Raw genomic sequence first — 18,323 nt, 5'->3', positions numbered from 1 at the left:
TTACTATTCAAATATTATTTATTTAAATTTTAATTCCACCATACTGAACAGATAGGAGAGTGAAGATATACGAAGAGTAAAACTCTACCACATGCATCCTCATAAACATTTCTCCTCCATCTTTTTTTCCTCGTAACCACGCTTGACGTGTGTAGGTCGTTTATATTTTAATCAATTTTTTTAATTTCAAAATAAGTCATAAATCCGATGTCGATGCTTGCCGAGCCCAAGAGAAAAGTGCAATGGAGTTTGACTCCCTATTCACGTGCGTGGTCGCAAGGTCAGTGACGAAGTATTTTGTTTTTAAGCTGTAGAGGGCGTTTTTTTGTTGTAAAGACATCCAATTATCCTATTTCTAATACATGCCTAAATAATTAACTCGTGTTGGAGCGAATCAAAGGGGTTGATCCGTCATGTATTTCAGATCAGACTATGAATTTTTTTCTTTTATTATATAATTAATATAATTTATTATATAACTAATCACAAAAAGAGGCATGTATACAAATACAAACATGCAACGTAGATACAAACATAAAAAAACATAAATGAAAGCATTTTGTGACCTCAAGGAACCTACAGCCGTATTCTACCTTAGTCGGTAACCTTCACGGACACAGTAGGTTGAAGGAAAAGAGATCGACACGGATTGGTTAAAATCCTGAATTTAACCAATCCGTTTCGATCTCACTCCTTTCACTTACGATTGTAGTTTAAATTGTGTCGGTGAATACCGGTTCAAACAACAGCTTCTATAAAGATTAGACTTGTTATATTGTATTTTTATTTATATATTTACGATTAAGGTATACATTGAAATGTTAAATTACTGTATAATTTGTAGGCCTATAATAGCAGGGCTTGACGAATCGCAAAACACTCTAGGTGCCAGTACAATTTTTTAGGAGCCAAAAATTTTTTTACCAGAGAAAAGCAGGTTGGAACAATCTTTAAGTCGTCATGATGATTAGACGCTTGGGAATCGTCAACCCTGGGTGTATAATAAAGTTTCGAAAGTTTGAAGTTCCGGATAATCCAAGGTGCTGGAATTTTTCGAAATTCCTTCTCAAAGCATGCAGCATATTTATTTTGCTTGATTCTTCTAATGAATGGTAGTAATTTCAGTTGGATCTTCAATGAATGTCCCCTCCAGAATTTTGCGCAGGCCCTTCTATAATAACTTCATAATGTAAAAAAATACCATTCATATTGGGGCCTCTGTCATCTCTTATGAATAGGTAGGTCATCCGCCTTGACGGATCTAATATTAATGAACAAAGCCAGTACTCAAAGTGCATGTTGGAGCTGCTTGTGGGGATACGTCACTAGTAGTTGGTGCAGTGTGCAGCTGGTGTCATAGTGACAGACTATCATCACAAGGATCCAGATTTGATTCCCGCCTTCGCCTTAGTGATAGCCGGCAGAAGTTGGTTCTCTGTGTTTCCTAACTTTGAGGTATAAATGCAAGACAGTCTCCTAGTTAAAAAGTCTCACAACTGAAAGCAACAGTCCTACAACACTACGAATGTTCAGTGCACTTCATTAATTTCATTACCATTCACTCTTCATTCATTGCACTCTATCTGTATATTTGAAATAAATATGAATACATAAGGAGGGCACCCCTTTAAAAAGCAGATTTCTATTATTTTTTTTAATTGATAATCAAAGTTTTCAGTAATCAGAGGAGGCCTCGGTCCCGTTTTCTCAGATTATCAAGACTACTGTATATTGCAGCCAGTACTTGAAGACCCAGGCCCCCTACTCAGCAAGGCTAAACAAGTCCTGCCCAAGTCATGTATTTTTTCAGCTTCATGCTAACATAAAATATTGATCTGGGCATTAAAATTTTGCAGATTTGTTAGTGAAATGTGAGTATATTTCAAATCAAGTAAATTTCAGCCCTGTTAGACAGTTAATTAACATACCCATTTTAAGGCAAGGGTTCTTAATCTTTACATGACCCAGAACAAAATATCATCTTTTGTGACCCATGAGACTGTTTTTCGAAATCAGTGAAACCAGTGATGAAATAATAACATTTATCAACATAATTGGACTGTAAGTGGATCTCTACGACTGATCTAGGAAGCCCCTGTGAATAAAATTTGACCCACAACTAGATTCCCCCACTGTGGTTGGTGAAGTGGTCATAATGACAGACTTGCATTGTGAGGACCTGAGTTCGACTACACTGTTGCCACTATTTTGGTTGACTGAAGTTGGCTCTCTGTGGTTCTGAACTTTGAGGCGAAAATGTGGGCCGATCTCCCTGTTAAAAAATGTTGCCACAGAGCAACGGGCCTACAATGGTACAAATATTCAATCATTATACTTCACTCACAATTTAAAATACAGATAGCAGCACTAAAAATCCACATATAACACTAGATACATGCTCAGACTGTTAGGTCAAAGTGTCCTGTGATGTATATAATGATCCTGGAGTTGAACGATCAAGGTTTTCTGTATGTCTACCTGAATCTTTCATGTATTTGTACCAAATTACTTGTCTAACCATTAATTGTCTTCTCGCAAAACCTATATAATTTTTTCCTTTTCTCGTAGAAGTACGAAATGTATCCTTGATTACCGTGCATTTAAATTTTATTTACATGCAAGCTATTTCTTATTTTTCAGATACGAATAAGTTGGGACAGAAAATGCTAGAGAAGATGGGCTGGCAGCAAGGAGAAGGACTGGGAAGGCTCGGAAATGGGATAACTGATCCTATTAAAGCCGCTTTCAAGCATGGAAATACAGGTGAATTCATTTTGACATTGTGTTAAAATTGTTATTCGTGATTGCAAGCTTCCAGTATTAATCAAAATGAACTTTCTCTGAACCATATGTTTATTTCCTGGAAAATTTTCACTTATTAAGAATTCTTTACAGATATTTTAAAAAATGTAAACTTGGGTAGCATTATTGAGAACTAAATACAGACCCGCTTTTGAAAGAGTCAGAAAAAACTTTGTTACACTCAAATTCTATATCCTTAGGGTCATTCAAGTATTACGTTAGCATCGGGGGGGGGGGGAGGTGTGGTTTCAGATTGGGAGGTTTGAAGGTTGCTTTTATTTGATCATTTTTGTCACACCACAGTCATTTTCTGCACACGAGGGCTAATTAGACTAGGACCTACAATTTATTGTAGGTCCTAGTCTAATTAGCCCTCGTGTAGGCCCTCGTAGTTAGCCTTTAAACAACTTCCTGAAAACTTCCCTGACACAGGGGTACAACAGAAATGGCGATATGACAGCAGAAAAAATTGCTACCAAAGGGAGTCCACCATCGAGGGATTAACGCACCAACCTCTCGACGAGTATAAAAAACAATCCTGCCATTCGGAATCGGCAATAAATTTGATTAGGACCTACAATTTATTGTAGGTCCAAATAAATAAAATATAGTAGGAGTAAATAAAATATAGTATTAGGACCTACAATAAATTGTAGGTCCTAATCAAATTTATTGCCGATTCCGAATGGCAGGATTGTTTTTTATACTCGTCGAGAGGTTGGTGCGTTAATCCCTCGATGGTGGACTCCCTTTGGTAGCAATTTTTTCTGCTGTCATATCGCCATTTCTGTTGTACCCCTGTGTCAGGGAAGTTTTCTGACAAGGACGAACCAGGTATCGGACTCGCGACACCTCTAAACATCCTTTGGTACTTGAGGCTGCAATAACTTAGGTCCCGGTCACCACATCTTTTTTCAAGACAATCAAGAAAGAAAAATACTCTATCTTTTTCTATTATTTGTGCTGTGTGCATATTTCTATGCAACCCAAAGGGAAGGACGGGGTGGGGGGGGGGGTTTATGCTTCAAACTCTCTCGTCAAAATGTGGGCAATAGCTGACTTCGTCCAGGGGTAGTTGATCTCTCCCCAGCGTGGTCCAACCCCTCGAAGTAAAATGCTTACATCCCTCTTGGGACAGAGCGTGGACCATGTCTGGACTTAGTGGTAGTTGATCAGGCAGGTTGAGGAGAGTGGAGTACATGTCCTTAGAAGAAATAAAGTTACAAAGTATCTGGGCCTGTGTCATTGCCGAAATTAGAGGGTTTTGAGACAGAAAGATATCTCATAATGGTCAGAATAGAAAGCATGTTTGGCGAGATATATCACAAATGCAGCTGAGAAGGTTAAGCAGCAATCTCTGAATAATTAGTGGCTTTTAATACCCAATGTGACATTTATGGCACAACTTGAATTTCAAAAATTTGATACTGGCGTTATTTTTTCTTTGAGGCCTAGCAAATTCATGACTTTTCATCAATTTCAGTAGTTTCTCTACGTGCCCTTCTCTTGAAAATTTTAGATGTTTCTTAGTCCTGCAAAGCTTCAAAAATGTTTTCTGAAAATTTTCTCTAGGCATTCCCGTGTTAACTATAATGAAATTACACTATCATAATTTTTCTTCTGTTTGAAATATTTCGATTGTTAAAAAAAATTTACGTGAAATAAAGTTTTTCCTAGACAAACCAGTAAATGAGTTATAACTATTTTTTTCTACCCCATATCATGTTTTCATAATAGAATTTATATTTTTAAGGTGTTGGTTGGTGTGGTGCCCAGAACGAAGAGTTTGTTCCTTATCAAGGTGATTTTGACTCTCTGCTGAAAAATTTGAAAAACAGCCATGGTGTTCCCACAAATGCATCAAAGGAACAAGTGAGCTTAGAAAGTAAATCCAAATCAAGTAGAAAACGAGTCCAGTAAGTAAATGCATTGAGCTTTCTTCTGTTAAGTTGCGTTATAAACTGGTACCCGCTTTTGGACATAATGCCTAGATATATTGAAGTATGTATAGTATTAGCATGTTCTCTCTCTCTCTAAAATATTTATTTTGTGTGAATTCTTTTTTCCTGTAAATAATAGAACCCAGATTCATGCCTATTCTTAGAGAAGCGCTTTGATATCTTGCAAAAGGAGCCAATGTTGATGGGGGTAGGGTCCGATTGGATGAATTTGGATGACGGGAGCAGGGGTGGGAGAGAGACTTTGACTGTTGCTTACGTCCTCAACCACCCTTTATACAAATATGTAATATTCTTCATGACATCTTTACTAGGAATGCAAAAAAAACAAGAAAAACCTTTCCCTAATTTGTGGGCACCTGAATTAACATTTCTCCCTATTGATAAGTCCTCAAAAGATCTCCTTCTCTAGAAGGCACCTCACACAGACCTCACCATCCCCCTCCCTCCCCATGTTCAGTCTCACTTATGGGTGTTGAGAGTTGGCTAAACAGTGTCCACTAATTGCGACACACATGTGTTGTCCTTGAGTGATTTGTTGGACTTCAGTACATAAGCTGATACATGCCCTTCGCAGGGGGTGGTGGTGGTTCACTGAGGGTGTGAATGGGGATTGTGGGCAGGGAATTGCCTACTTTCGACCCTGCTGCCCTATATATTTCTAGAAGGGCAATCCAAATCAGAGGCATATGCGGGGGGGGGGCAGCAATGAATTTATACAAATACAAATACAAATACTACGCCACAACAGGCAAATTGCCCAACGAGGTGGCTGACTTAAGAACATCATGGATCCCCGAGCCCCTACCTACTACTGCTACACCACACATGCACCCCCCCCCCCCCCCCCGCGGAACCCCCCAACGAATTGGTACATGCGGGAATGTGCGTGTACGTGTAGTGCAACCTGACGTAAATTTTTGTTTCTGTGTAATGCTTGTTATGTGTAGTGCTGTCATCTGCCCCCAGTTTTACAACTATGAGTGAAGTGTTATGGTTGAATGATTTTTACTGTTGTAGGACTGTTGCTCTCTGTGGCGAGACTTTTTAACGGGGAGATCGGCTCGCATTTGCGCCTTGAAGTTGGGAACCACAGAAAACCAACTTCAGCCGACCACCACTGTGGGGTTCGAACCCGGATCCTCGCATCACGAGTCCGGCATTATAACCACTCGACCACCACAGCGGCGGAGAAATTATTGGAGAAATTTTCAGTTCTTAGCCTTTAAACAGCATTTAAATGAACAGAAATTGATTATAATAACAAATAAAGGTATTTTCTTCCAATATTTATTTTTTACATCAAAAATAAATTTTCGACCATCAACGGGCCATAGGGGCGTGCATGCTTCTCTCACTTATGTCTCTGATGATCGTGATATGTGTTAGGAGGTGGGGGAGACAAGGCCAGGAGCTGACAAAGTTTTGCTGAAGGGGGGGGGGGTGTTCAGAGTTCTGCTGACAAGGAGAGAGGGGGGGTCAAAAATATTAAAATTGTGCTGACGTAATTCTTGAATGGTCCCTGAGGCAATGGAAATCTGGTCATGCTATGTTTTTGCTATATGCAAGTGTTTGTAATATGATGCAATTTTTCTCTTCTCTATCTCTTTTGGGGATATTAAAATGGCTTAAAAGTAAATACAGTAAAATCTGTACAAAATGGAACATGAAGAGATTTAAATAATACAGTAGACTATCTTGACTATCTGGCCTAATATGGCAGAAGGGCGGACCAGATAACAGAAAAGTTGGATAGGCCAGAGTTCTATAAATGCTGACTTCCTACCTTCCCCAAAACCGTAAGAAAATACCCTTTTTATACCAAAACCTATTCCTATTTTCTGATGTCGAAGTACAGGTGAGTACTTAATAAATGTTTGTTATGTACTGAACTGTACGTTTAAAAATATATTACAGAATTAATGGTCCAAGAATAAAAATATTAGACACATTTTTTAGATTTTAGGATAAATTCTTTTATGTTTATCTTGATTCACGGAAATATAAAATTGTGTACACCGAACAGCATGAACACATACCATATGCTTTTAAAATAAACAAAACATTAACATAAAACTAAGTCCAATTATTACAAAAATTAAACTTATTTGACTCTTCATTGACAACTCAAATGCCAAAAGGCAGGCATAAGATGAAAGAGCCAAAACTCAGTTTTTAGCTTTATTAAAGTTCTTGATGTAGATCAGTGGTTCTCAACCTTCGAAAGTCTGCAGCTCAGTAAATGTCTTTTTTTGTAAGTGAATGACCCAGTCATACACACGACTAATGAGAAAAATTAAATTGTGATCACTCATGGCACGTTGTGACTAGTGTTAGGGCCTGGCGGTTTAGAAGCATTGATGTAGATGACTCTGGGCTTCTTTCTATTAGCCCTCTTCCCGACACAATGTCCCTACACTTATGCTTTAGCATGCGTAAAAACGGGTCTGGTTTTGAGGTGTAGCTAGCACAGCGCAGATGGGTTTAATGCGCAATTTTGCATAGCCACATCTCAAAACTGGTTTTTTGAGCACCTTGGAATCATGGGGAATTGATGCATTAATATGTATTAACTTTTAATTAGATCAGATAGCTATGAGCCAGATAGTCGAGAGTCTACTGTGTTCTCATATTTAAAGTATAAGTATTAGAGTATAAATTCTCATTTATAAAGGTGAAAATCAAAGCATTAATCATTGAACAGACAAAACAGTATGTTGTGATTTTGTTGAAGATAGGTTTCGTTGTAGTATTCGTAAAGTATGAGTGTGAAGTGAATAGTAATGTAAATATTAATGAAGTAAAAATTGTGGACTGGTTGACCACTCTGTAGGAGACTGAAGAGGATAGGATGAAGAATTACTAATGCAAGTGTATGTTGCCATAAACTTTAAAAAAAATCTCATTTTAATGAAAAAATGGTGTTCCTTCAAAATTTTAGTTACATGACTAATGTACATGTGATGAGGTCTTGGTACTGAAATCACCATGCATAGACTACATTCAACCTTAACCATGCAACAATCAAAACCATCTGTTCAGTTCCAAATAGTCAATGTAAACATATCTTTTATGATTCTAATGCTTTTAATAAATTAATATGTTAGTGGAGATTTTAATTTCAATTTTTTAAGAATAATGAATGTACACCATTGTGTTTGTCTAGTAAGCATTGCTTCATATTTATAGTGGTACCTCAGTACTCATCAGTAATTTGTTTGAGAACTAATAGTGAGTGTTGAGAAAGAAATGTTTAGTGCTGAACTTCTTCAGTAAGTCGTCTTTGAAGATGCGAGGGGTGATTTGAATCTTTCTTTGCTAACAAAACCTACAAACTTAGTTCCTGTTCTTTTAAGGTATCCGACTACGTTGAAAACGTCATTTTGGAAGAAAGTATGAATTTTTATTTTTTTATAAAAGCCCTATTTGTTGTGATTCCAAAACAGGCCTTGTTTTGTTTATATGATGCTTACAATCAAAGTTATGTTCACTTTAGTGTTGCATTTTTACATACAAGTAATACGCAAATAAAGAATTTGAACGTGTTTTACGAAGAATGCTATTTTTGACACTTGATTTTGTGACATGATTTGTAAACATTGGTGCATTGTATCCTTACGAAATTTTAATGTAATATTTTGCTATATATTGTTAAGGTTATAAACCAAAATCTAAGGTCTGTCACATATATTTTTTGAATTACAGTGTTTTATAGACAAAATGTAGGATGAAATTTCAAAAAATTCACACGTACTTAAACATATTTTAGTGTAACTTATGAACATATCATGCAATCTTTTAAATTTTGGTTCATAACCTGCAGCATTATTAGCTAAATGCACTGTGAAAATCACAAAGCATTTCATTAATAAAATTTTTTGCAATCGTGTTTCGAATATCACATGAATTTTGCCTAAAATTTGACATAAAAACGACTTTTTCATAGAAAATGTAATAGATAGACCAAATTGTGTCACTGTTTTCATCATTTCAAGACACTTTTCATCAAAAAATGTATTTAAAGTTCACTCCAGAACCATTTTAAAGAAAAGTGACAAGAAAGGTAGTCGGATACCTTAAATGAGGTGATTTCTAGACTTGGCCTGAGACATTTTATTTTTGTTTGAATGTGACTAACAGGTCTACACAGTTTGGCAATTCTTGAAACTGTAGAGTACTGAGGTATAATGATATCCTTGATCCTCCCCAGTGTATGTTCAATTATGTGTTAGTTGTTTTAAAATATAAATTTCTTCTCTTTGACAACATCTAATGAACGCAGGAAATAGTTCAATTGCAGCTTGTTTCTTCAAGTAAGACAGGTTTTATTTGCCCTGAATTTATTCCGCTTGTGATAGTAATCTGATCCCATATTTTATGTTTGTTTCAATCCTTGTGTATGAAGACTGAGGTTTGTATTGAATATTTTTTTTCTGCACTGGCAGCCAGCATCATACAGTCATAGCATCAATATGGTGAGCTAATATCCTCAGTTCTGAAGCCAAAGTTTCTGGGTATTCTGAAGATCCGGGAAACGATTGTGTATAAAGTGAGATTGTGTTGACATATAAATAAGAAAAGAAAATATACCTTTTTTGTGTTCAAATTTTCATGTCCTTAGTTTATGTATATAATGTAATACACATAGAGGTAAATGTTTCTGGGGATCTTGAATTCAGCAAGTTTGTGACATGTTTCTCAGTTCGGACATACTATTCAAATATAAACAAATAAGCATTTGTAGAAAAAAGTAGGAAAAAACAGAAAATTCTTGAGATTCATCAAACTTGGAAAAAAATAGTGAATTATTTGTTTAAAAATTTAGGCATTGTTTATTTGAAAATAATATAACCAAATATAATTTACTCTTCTGGCATTAAATTACCGCAGGAGAACACTTTTTAAAATATATATATACAATAGAACTTGGTTTATTCAAAGCTCAAGGGGACAGCAAAAAAGTTTCAATTATCCAATTCATTCATATAAGATAACTAGACTTTCACAAAAACTTAATAAAAAAATGTATTGAATGCTATCCCTTATTATTGTCATAGTTGTCATTGCTATTGTCATGGTTGCAACTACGTAGTATTTGTATGAAACATAAACAAGAGATCATAAAAAAAAACAAAAAAACTTTCATTTGTAAATTTGTAATTTCCATTTGTTTTCTTCTGGATGCCTTGTACAAAATCTTCAGGTTGATTTAGACTAAATTTTTGAGAATGAAAGATGTGGTTTTTGTACTTCAATAGCCTTGTTTTTCCTAACAATGCCCGTAGCTTGTAAATGCATTGGAATAAGGAACCTTTTCTGCTTTTTAACTGCATTCGTCAGTCAATCAAAATTTTTCTTAAATAAAGTTGAACAAGCATATGAATCTCGTTTTGTACATGGTGAAAAATGCTGCTAATAACAAAGAATAAACAAAAGGGAATGAAGAAAAAGATGACTGAAAGTTAAAAGAATTTGCCAGGAATTCTGTGGAAAGACATTTCGCAGGTGACATCTGAATTAAACTTTAAATTTTTTTAAACTGTAGGAAAGAAGTTCAAATTAAACAGGTAATTTCAATATTGAATAGGAAGGAGAATATATTCAAAGGAATTTTTAAAATTCAAATTATCCAAACATTAGAATTAACCAAGTTCCACTCTGTATATGGTCATAATAATGTAAAATAGGCCTTTTAGTATATGAAAACGTATATTAGGAAACACATTAGCATGTTTTAATTTTAACAAAGGGAGGAAAGTTTTTATGAAATATCAAGTATTTTTTTTAAAGTTATTTAAGTTAAAAAGTTGAAAACACAGAAATGACGTTAAATTAACTGAATTAAGCCTAAATTTGTGTCATTAAGGGGGGAAAAAATCCCATTTTTGATTGATAATATGGGGAAAAAAAAGAAATATGTGTATTGTGATGAACATCAAATTTCAGTGTGTTAGATCAGTGATTGTATGCCTGGTAGTCTTGTGGTTGGTGCACCAGCTTTCAACTATGTGTAACTGCAGAACATATTTGATATTCAATGTTTCAAAGAGTTAGAAATCACCTTTAAATTAGCACATGTCTAGGTGTGATTTATAGGAAGAAGATAACATGATTTCCAGACTAAGAAATCTCATAAATTTGTATTTGTGATCAGAGATGTGGGAAAATTTTTTTCATGCATATGTGTTTTGCACAGGTTGTTTTTAATGTATTGTATTATTAACAAACATAATGCATATCTTCTACATGAAATAAAATCAATTTTATTCATGAAATAAAATCAATTTTATTTCAGCTACCAGAAGTTTATTCGAGGCAAAGATATCAGCCAATATAGTTTTGAAGATAAACAGAGTGTCTTGGGGAAAAAGATAAAAAGGGATGAAGAAGTAAGTATTGTACAAAGACTACTGTGTATTTCATGTTATTTTTTTGTAATATTGTTGATGCTGTTATATCTGAGGCTGTTTATGATTAGGACAGGCTGTTATGATTGACAGGTAATGCAGAGGTAAAGTACTTTGTTCACATTTACATTGTAATTTTTCTCTTGTTTTAAAAAGCTTGAATAAACGATTGACGATCATATACCAGTGATAAAAATAGTAGCTTTGAGACTCAAAGATCTGAAATACAAATTTTTATTACGAAAACTCCAGAATTTTCTGCTATTTTTCACAAAGTGGCTAGATCTCAATTTGCTAATTAGGTTTTTTTTGCATCTGTATTTTACTTACATTGTTTTAGAGAATAAGAGATACATTTATGTTAATTTTTTTTTTTTTTAATATTCACTTCCAGGAAACTTTGGGCTCCATGTATTTATTTAATTATAATTAAAAGAATAGTATTTGTGTTTAAAGACATGATTCAGGCATTGTTTCTTTTTTTTTCAATGTTTTTGCTTTTTGGAATTCAGAAACATTGGTTCTTGATTTTTTTTTATTTATTCTCTTATTTATTTTATTTTTGTCTTATTTAATCCTTTTTTGATGTGCCAATTCTCAATATTTTGTAATGTCATTTTCACTTTTATTTCATTGATTTCTGCTATGAGGTCATTCAACTTTAAATACACTTGAAGGTGTTTGCTCAGGTGGTGGGGGGGGGGGCAGCGATGATATCAATTTATGTTTGTATACATGCATTAATAATTTGTCATCCACACACCTCTTTGTTGGAAGGGATCTACCTCATCCTGTATCTCAAAGATTTAAATGCATAACAGCTGAAAAAAAAAAGTTGTGTTAATTATACAAAAAAAACTGACTTAATTACAAAATTCTATATGATTTATAGGCTGTAGTTTAGTCAATTATTGAAGTGAAATATGTTCACGTTTGTAGTTTAATGTTGCTTTTGCAAACATTAATACACAGCATTTTCTTCTTTCAGAAAAACTGTAGAAATGCAACAAGATTTGTCACATAAGTAATGTAAAAAAAAATTATGCTTAGTTGGATTTTTTTTTTTAGATTTATATATTCCCACTATGAGCTAGTAATTTTTAATTACTGTGTCGAGGTGTCTTATTTTTCCGTGTTAAGTTTTTCATTTAATTCCTGTCACTTTCTTTATTAACAGTTTTCAGTATTTTTAGAGAAATGTAATTTTTTTAGCTAAACGGTTTCTAGCTGAATATGCAGTAAATTTGACTTGAAGATTCATAAACAGCATTAATTCCCACAACCTATAATTTAAAAATTAAATCATTCACATACATGACTTCTTCATTTGCAGTGATATTCATATTTTAAAATATTTTCTTTTTGGTAAAATATTGATATTAGTTTAGTGTATAATGTACTGCTATATATACAATAAAATATTAGGTACATGAATTTTGTGCACATAATCATCTGACAATTTTTTTCAGAAAATTCTATCCAAAAAGTGATATTTTTTTTGGTTTCTTGATCTTTCTTTTCTTGGCAAATTTCAAATGCAATACAGGATATTTTTTCATTTGGAAATTCTTTGATTTCCGCATTCAAGTAGTATTTTTTTACATATTTGCTTCCATTGCAGATAATGTATTTTTAAATATTTTCATCATTTGCATTGATTCTTTACATATGTGAAAGGATGCTCCTTTGATATCTTCTGTCGGGGGAGTTTGTCAGTTTTGTGAACTTCAGTATCAATATTCCAGGCTTTCAAATGTTTACTTTTTCTGTATTTTAAGAACCATCTCTGTTGCTTTGTAAAACTTTTTGTTAGATTTTCATGGTTTTTTTTGGTGGGGTAGGGGTTGTTTGCCAATGCACATAAAAGAATTGAGTTTTACTCTTCCAAAGTTTGTTTGGAGGAGTGAAAATATTCCCTCATTATTTATTTGGAGTTATTTCTCTCTCACTAATAAAAAAACTTTTTTTACCTCTTAAGATTTTGGACAGGAGTGAAATTATTCTTTAAGAATATATTTTCGGATAACACTATTTTCTATTGTTTCTGTGTTTCACTCAGTTATTTATTTTCACCTGATTTATTTTTCTTTGATTTACATCAGAAACTCCCAACATATTTGATCTATTGTCCCCATCTTCAGAATTTTTTCCCTTCATTGCACCCACTCCGCCAGAGCTGGTTCTGGACATTTTCAAGTGTAAATGAATAATATTTTGGTGATAAAAAAATCTCTCCCCTCTCCAGTCAGTTGGCGCCTTCTGCAGCCATGTAGTTTGCAGGATTCAAGGTTCCCTCTCCCACCAATTCAAGCCAACCCATAGATTATCTGCTCCCTCACTGGATCATTCCATCGCTTACTTTGGGAAACACTGGTTTACATAATTTTTTTGGCATTCACTATATGTACAACTTTCAAATTATGAAGAATTTGTAGCTTGATGGATAGATCACTTGTCATTTGTTTCCCCCATTCATTTGCTCAGCTGTACTGTAAGCATTTTTTAATAAAATTGAGTGAAAAATAGTCGTGCCTAGTAGTGTTTGTGGTATCAAATATGCCATTTTTGGCTGTCGAAACGAATGTATCTACTTTCAGTAACTAAGTGATATTGGCCAGATGCTTATGTACTTTACACCTATTTATTTTCCATGAATTCAAGTCATCAGTTATAAAATGACTGTTTTCTTACAAATTTCACCAAATGTGTGAAGTGTAGTCATAATTTTGTATGCAACAAGTGTCTGCAGATGACCCTTTTTCCTATGAAAAGACAAAGTAAGTAGGACAGCAGACTCTGCGGGGAAACAAGTAATTTTTACTTTACATTTTTAATCCTCTTTATTTGTGAACTATTGCGATGCAAAGGTCTCACAAAAGAATTTCCATTTCTCCCCATGCTTTCTGTAGGTGGAAAACGATGTGCTACATTTTCAGGTGATAAGATCTGAGCTTCTCTTGTGTATGGTGTGAATTCTTTTCTGTATGTGACAGTCTGCGCTTGTGGAAGGAGTAATATTGTAGCACCAAGCGTACAATCAGAAGTAAAAAACAAACAAGTAATTTAGGATATTGATAACAAAAAAAAAAGAATATTTTGTTTTTTTGTGTGTTTCCAATGCACTTATCAAAATTTAACAGGGCCTAAAAATTTATACTTAAAATGTTTGTTTAAAAAAAAGAAATACAGAATGCACTGTAAAAACGTGGTTGTGGTGCTAGGAATAGAAAATATTTTCATGTATGTTTAAAAGACAATTTTGCATGGATTGAATAGCATTCACATATCTATTCCACATTTCATTTTATTACTTTGTTAGCGTGAGCTATACAAGCTCTTACCCTTATTGCCATCATAGTTTTGTTTCTGATCATTATTAAGAAACCATGATTTAACCCAGTTTTACTTGACCTTCTACCACTCTGAGTAGCCAATTGTTCATTTGACTGGCATACTATTTCAGTGTTATTCATGTTTTCTTTTGATAGAAATTTCTATATTTTTAATATCTTGAATCCCTCCCCCAATAGCTTTGAATAGTATTACTCGTTAACAGTTGAGTAATGTTAAAAAAGTGGGATAGAAAAAAAAAGAAAGATAGACAAAGTAACCAAAAATCCGATTATGATCTGTTTGGAAATAATTGAGTAAAAGAGTTCAATTTTCAAAATTTTAAATATGATTTGAGCATCATGGAGAATCCTAAGAGAATTTCTATAGGTGCCAAGTTTTGAATACTCATATTTATAATCATTGAACACAAATATAGATACAAAATCATTGGAATATTTTTTATAAAGAATTATTTTGTATGGTTTGTTGATCTCGGAAAATTATACAAAGCTCATGAACAAAAAGTATTGCTTGGAACATGTTTTTGATCAGAACTAAGAAACATTACACTTAAATATGCATGCTTTCAGAAGCACTTTGATGTTTTGACTAATTATACTATGCTTTCAGTACAAACATCCTGTGTTTTTGTTTTATAATGACTGCTTGCTTGTAGTCAGTGAAATGAGTGGTGTTCTGCCAGAGACTGAAGTAATTTGAGCCAGCCCAGCGTCTTATAATTGGATCATAAGCTTCATACGTTCATTCAGATTAAATTGATTATTGCTTCTTATTTTCAGCTTGGTCTCACAATTTCATTTTTTCCCTATATTTCCCACTTTCCTGGGAGGAAAACAATTAATTTTAACTATTGTGGTGGTTTTATACCAAATAATTGCTGATAAGAAAATTATCGTTTGTGTTTTAGACATCCAATGATTTTCGAGTACCGGCAGCTGGTTATGGAAATGCTTCTCAGTATTCTCTGAATGATGGCTCTTCATTGTATCCTAGTGACACTACATTTACCAGTTCAACGAATATGGTTGATTATTTTTCAACTTTAACCAAGCGTAGAAAAAAGAGTAAAGATGAATCAAATGGTGGGTATAACTCTATTATTAATAAAGAAATGGCTATCCTATGTTTAATTAAATAATTATATATTATACAAGCCCACCAGGGGGTGATATTACCCACTTTGGGAAACACTGATATAGAGGAAAAAATTGGAAATTTTCTTGGCAATTATGTGAGGTGACCATATGACCTGTTATCTGGGACAGGCCTATTACAGTAATTTTAACCATCCCGACTCTCAACTTTTTTTAAATTCTAATTTCTGTTGTGTTTTTTGATGAGGTCTACTTAAATTTTCATTCTTAATTGAAATCAAGAATTAAAATTATTTTGTCAACTTATAAATCATATTAAGATAATTATAAAAATAGAAAATAAATGTTTCCCATATATTTGTCATGTCGAATGGTTTTTTTTCATTGAATATTCCATCCCGCTGTAACTTACACTGGCACTTTATTTCCCATGTTTAGCAAATTTTCAGTAAAAATTGGCAACTTTACTTACTTTTGACATCGTATGTGGTGACAATCGGCAATTTCCAGCATTTTCCTCAAGGAAGAGTCAGCCTTGCAAAAACTGAGGAATTAGTTTTTACTCCATGGATTTTTCATTTATGCTAATCATAATTTGAGGATTTTTACAGGTTTTTCTGTAAAAATACAAAAAATCGGAGCAATCTGGTTTCAGACTGTTCTGTATTTCTGGGTAAATTGGACATTTTGGCATCTATAGTGTACATTTTCTGTTATAATGGGTGACTCGATTTCTGATCATAATCTTTTTTATTTTTCAGACGTTACCAAACCACCGGAAACTAGCCAAAATGAAGTTATCCGTATCTGTAGTACTGATGAAGTAGGATATGACGCTGATGAAGTAGGATATGACGCTGATGAAACAGTGTGTGATGCTCCTCGTACAAGAACTGGTAAATGCTCAAATAATTTCACATGCCCTGATGCAAAGGCTTGTAGAAGGAAAAGAAAGAAGCAGAAAAAAAAAGAAAAGAGAAAGCGTGAAGCAGAAAAAAATGCTAAAAAAAGGTGTGATGATACGAATTCTTCTTTGAAAGATGATGAAACCAGTAGTGATGATATTACAAGACGACATACTAGGGAATTCAAAGACGATGATGATGATGAGTGTTCTGATAGCATCTCTCCAAAACACGCATCTTTGAAAAGCTGCTTAAGGCTCTCTACTTCTTTTTCAAGTGCTAAATCTGTAACTTTCAATGATGAGGTATCTTATGAAATCATTCCTCCCAGACCAACAGATAATGTAGAAGACATTGAAGAAAGTGCTGATCTCGACAAAAATGTTCCGCTTTCCTCTGCTGATAATCAATTACCATCTCCTGAAAAAAATACTGTGGTGAGAATCGAAAAGACTATTAAAAATAGTAATTCTTATTCTGCTGCTTCACCATCCAGAGAGAATTCACAAAGGAAGAGCATTCCTGTGCAGACCTATATGTCTCTCCCAGTTTTTGGCGGAAGCGCGATAGGTCGGAATACAGATAGCTGGAGTGTGACATTGAAGATGGCAGAGAAAATGTCCCATTATAACTCAGTAATGGAATCGATATCAAAACACAGTGTACTGTGTACGACCAATCTTCTAGAAATCAGGGGTTATGGCAATTAAATGCATGGTTTTCATAGATAAAGTTTTGTCATCAAATTACTACTGTATATCATTGTGTTGAACTGTTACATCCTTTCCCTAAAACCTTCAAATCAGTGCTCTTATTTCACAACATGATTAACTATTCATTAAGTTAATTTAATTAAATACAATAAGAACTAGTCGGAAGAAAATGTTTTTATGCCTTTTATAAATATAAATAACTGGTACAGTGGAAATAACCAGACCCTCAGTGAAATGCCATGTCTTCTTTGAAAAAGACTTTGGGCAGGTGATAGTACTGTTCCCCCCCCCCCCCCCAAAAAAAAACTCTGAGAATAATAAACCAAGCAAGAGCAATACTCTTACCTTTCCTTTTATATACTGTACATTTTGTACATACTTTCCTCCTATTATATCCCTATACAAAGACTGGCCGAATCCCAGGTGTCAGGTCACCACAGCGACTGAAAAATTGAGATTGGCGCCTAATTGTTTTTTTGTTTGATAACTGAATTGAAGTCTCAGGACCTCAAAATTTTCTGAAATTATGTCAACCTGTCTGCTAACAGAGAAAAGAGTTTAAGTCCCATAGAAGTAGAAGAATATGTTATTTTGGATCAATTTTTTTTTGGGGGGGGGGGAAGAATGCCCGATGCCTATGAAATTTTGCTGGTGCTCAAATATTTTCCTGATTTGCCAAGCCTTTCCCTATACTACCCCAAAGGATAAGGTACCAGGTAGATTTTAAGTCCCATCTCTTTTTTGTTATCAAACTGGATAAAAAGATTACTCCACCTAGTGGCAGTTAATTGGTAGGTTGGTGTTGGCAAAATATTGCTTGAGAGTAATGCAATCATTAAAAACTCCCTAAGCTTGTCATTACCAAAATGAGTTTTGAGCAGGCGATATCTTGTTCATGCTGTTGAGAAGTAAGACAGACTGGCTCATGGCTCAATACAAATTAAATATTTTAATAATCGAATCATTGTTTTGCCACTTAATACAAAATTTGGGTGGTATGAAGTATTTTCAATGTTTTTTTTGACTTAGCCTGGATCGACTGTCTAAATAAAATGACAAAAACTCTTGATTTTTCACTGGGGAGCGGATC

At 34.2% G+C, this 18,323-nt stretch overlaps 1 protein-coding gene across 1 annotated transcript; it reads left to right on the top strand.

The window, feature by feature from the left end:
- The first annotated feature begins 96 nt into the window (after nucleotides 1-96).
- LOC149076021 (uncharacterized) lies at nucleotides 97-17,269 on the top strand. The gene is made up of 6 exons (XM_089243543.1): nucleotides 97-280; nucleotides 2,641-2,763; nucleotides 4,556-4,718; nucleotides 11,056-11,149; nucleotides 15,429-15,603; nucleotides 16,377-17,269. Exons 1-6 carry the CDS (start codon nucleotides 208-210, stop codon nucleotides 17,228-17,230), a joined length of 1,482 nt encoding a protein of 493 aa, XP_089099669.1. The 5' UTR covers nucleotides 97-207; the 3' UTR covers nucleotides 17,231-17,269.
- The last annotated feature ends 1,054 nt before the right edge of the window (nucleotides 17,270-18,323 follow it).

Source organism: Pholcus phalangioides, unplaced genomic scaffold, assembly GCF_987345545.1.
Source record: "Pholcus phalangioides strain wild (caught in Gottingen) unplaced genomic scaffold, Ppha-v1.0 ptg000015l_1, whole genome shotgun sequence".
NCBI classification, from domain to species: domain Eukaryota; kingdom Metazoa; phylum Arthropoda; class Arachnida; order Araneae; family Pholcidae; genus Pholcus; species Pholcus phalangioides.
This window is presented reverse-complemented; position numbering and strand designations above follow the sequence as displayed.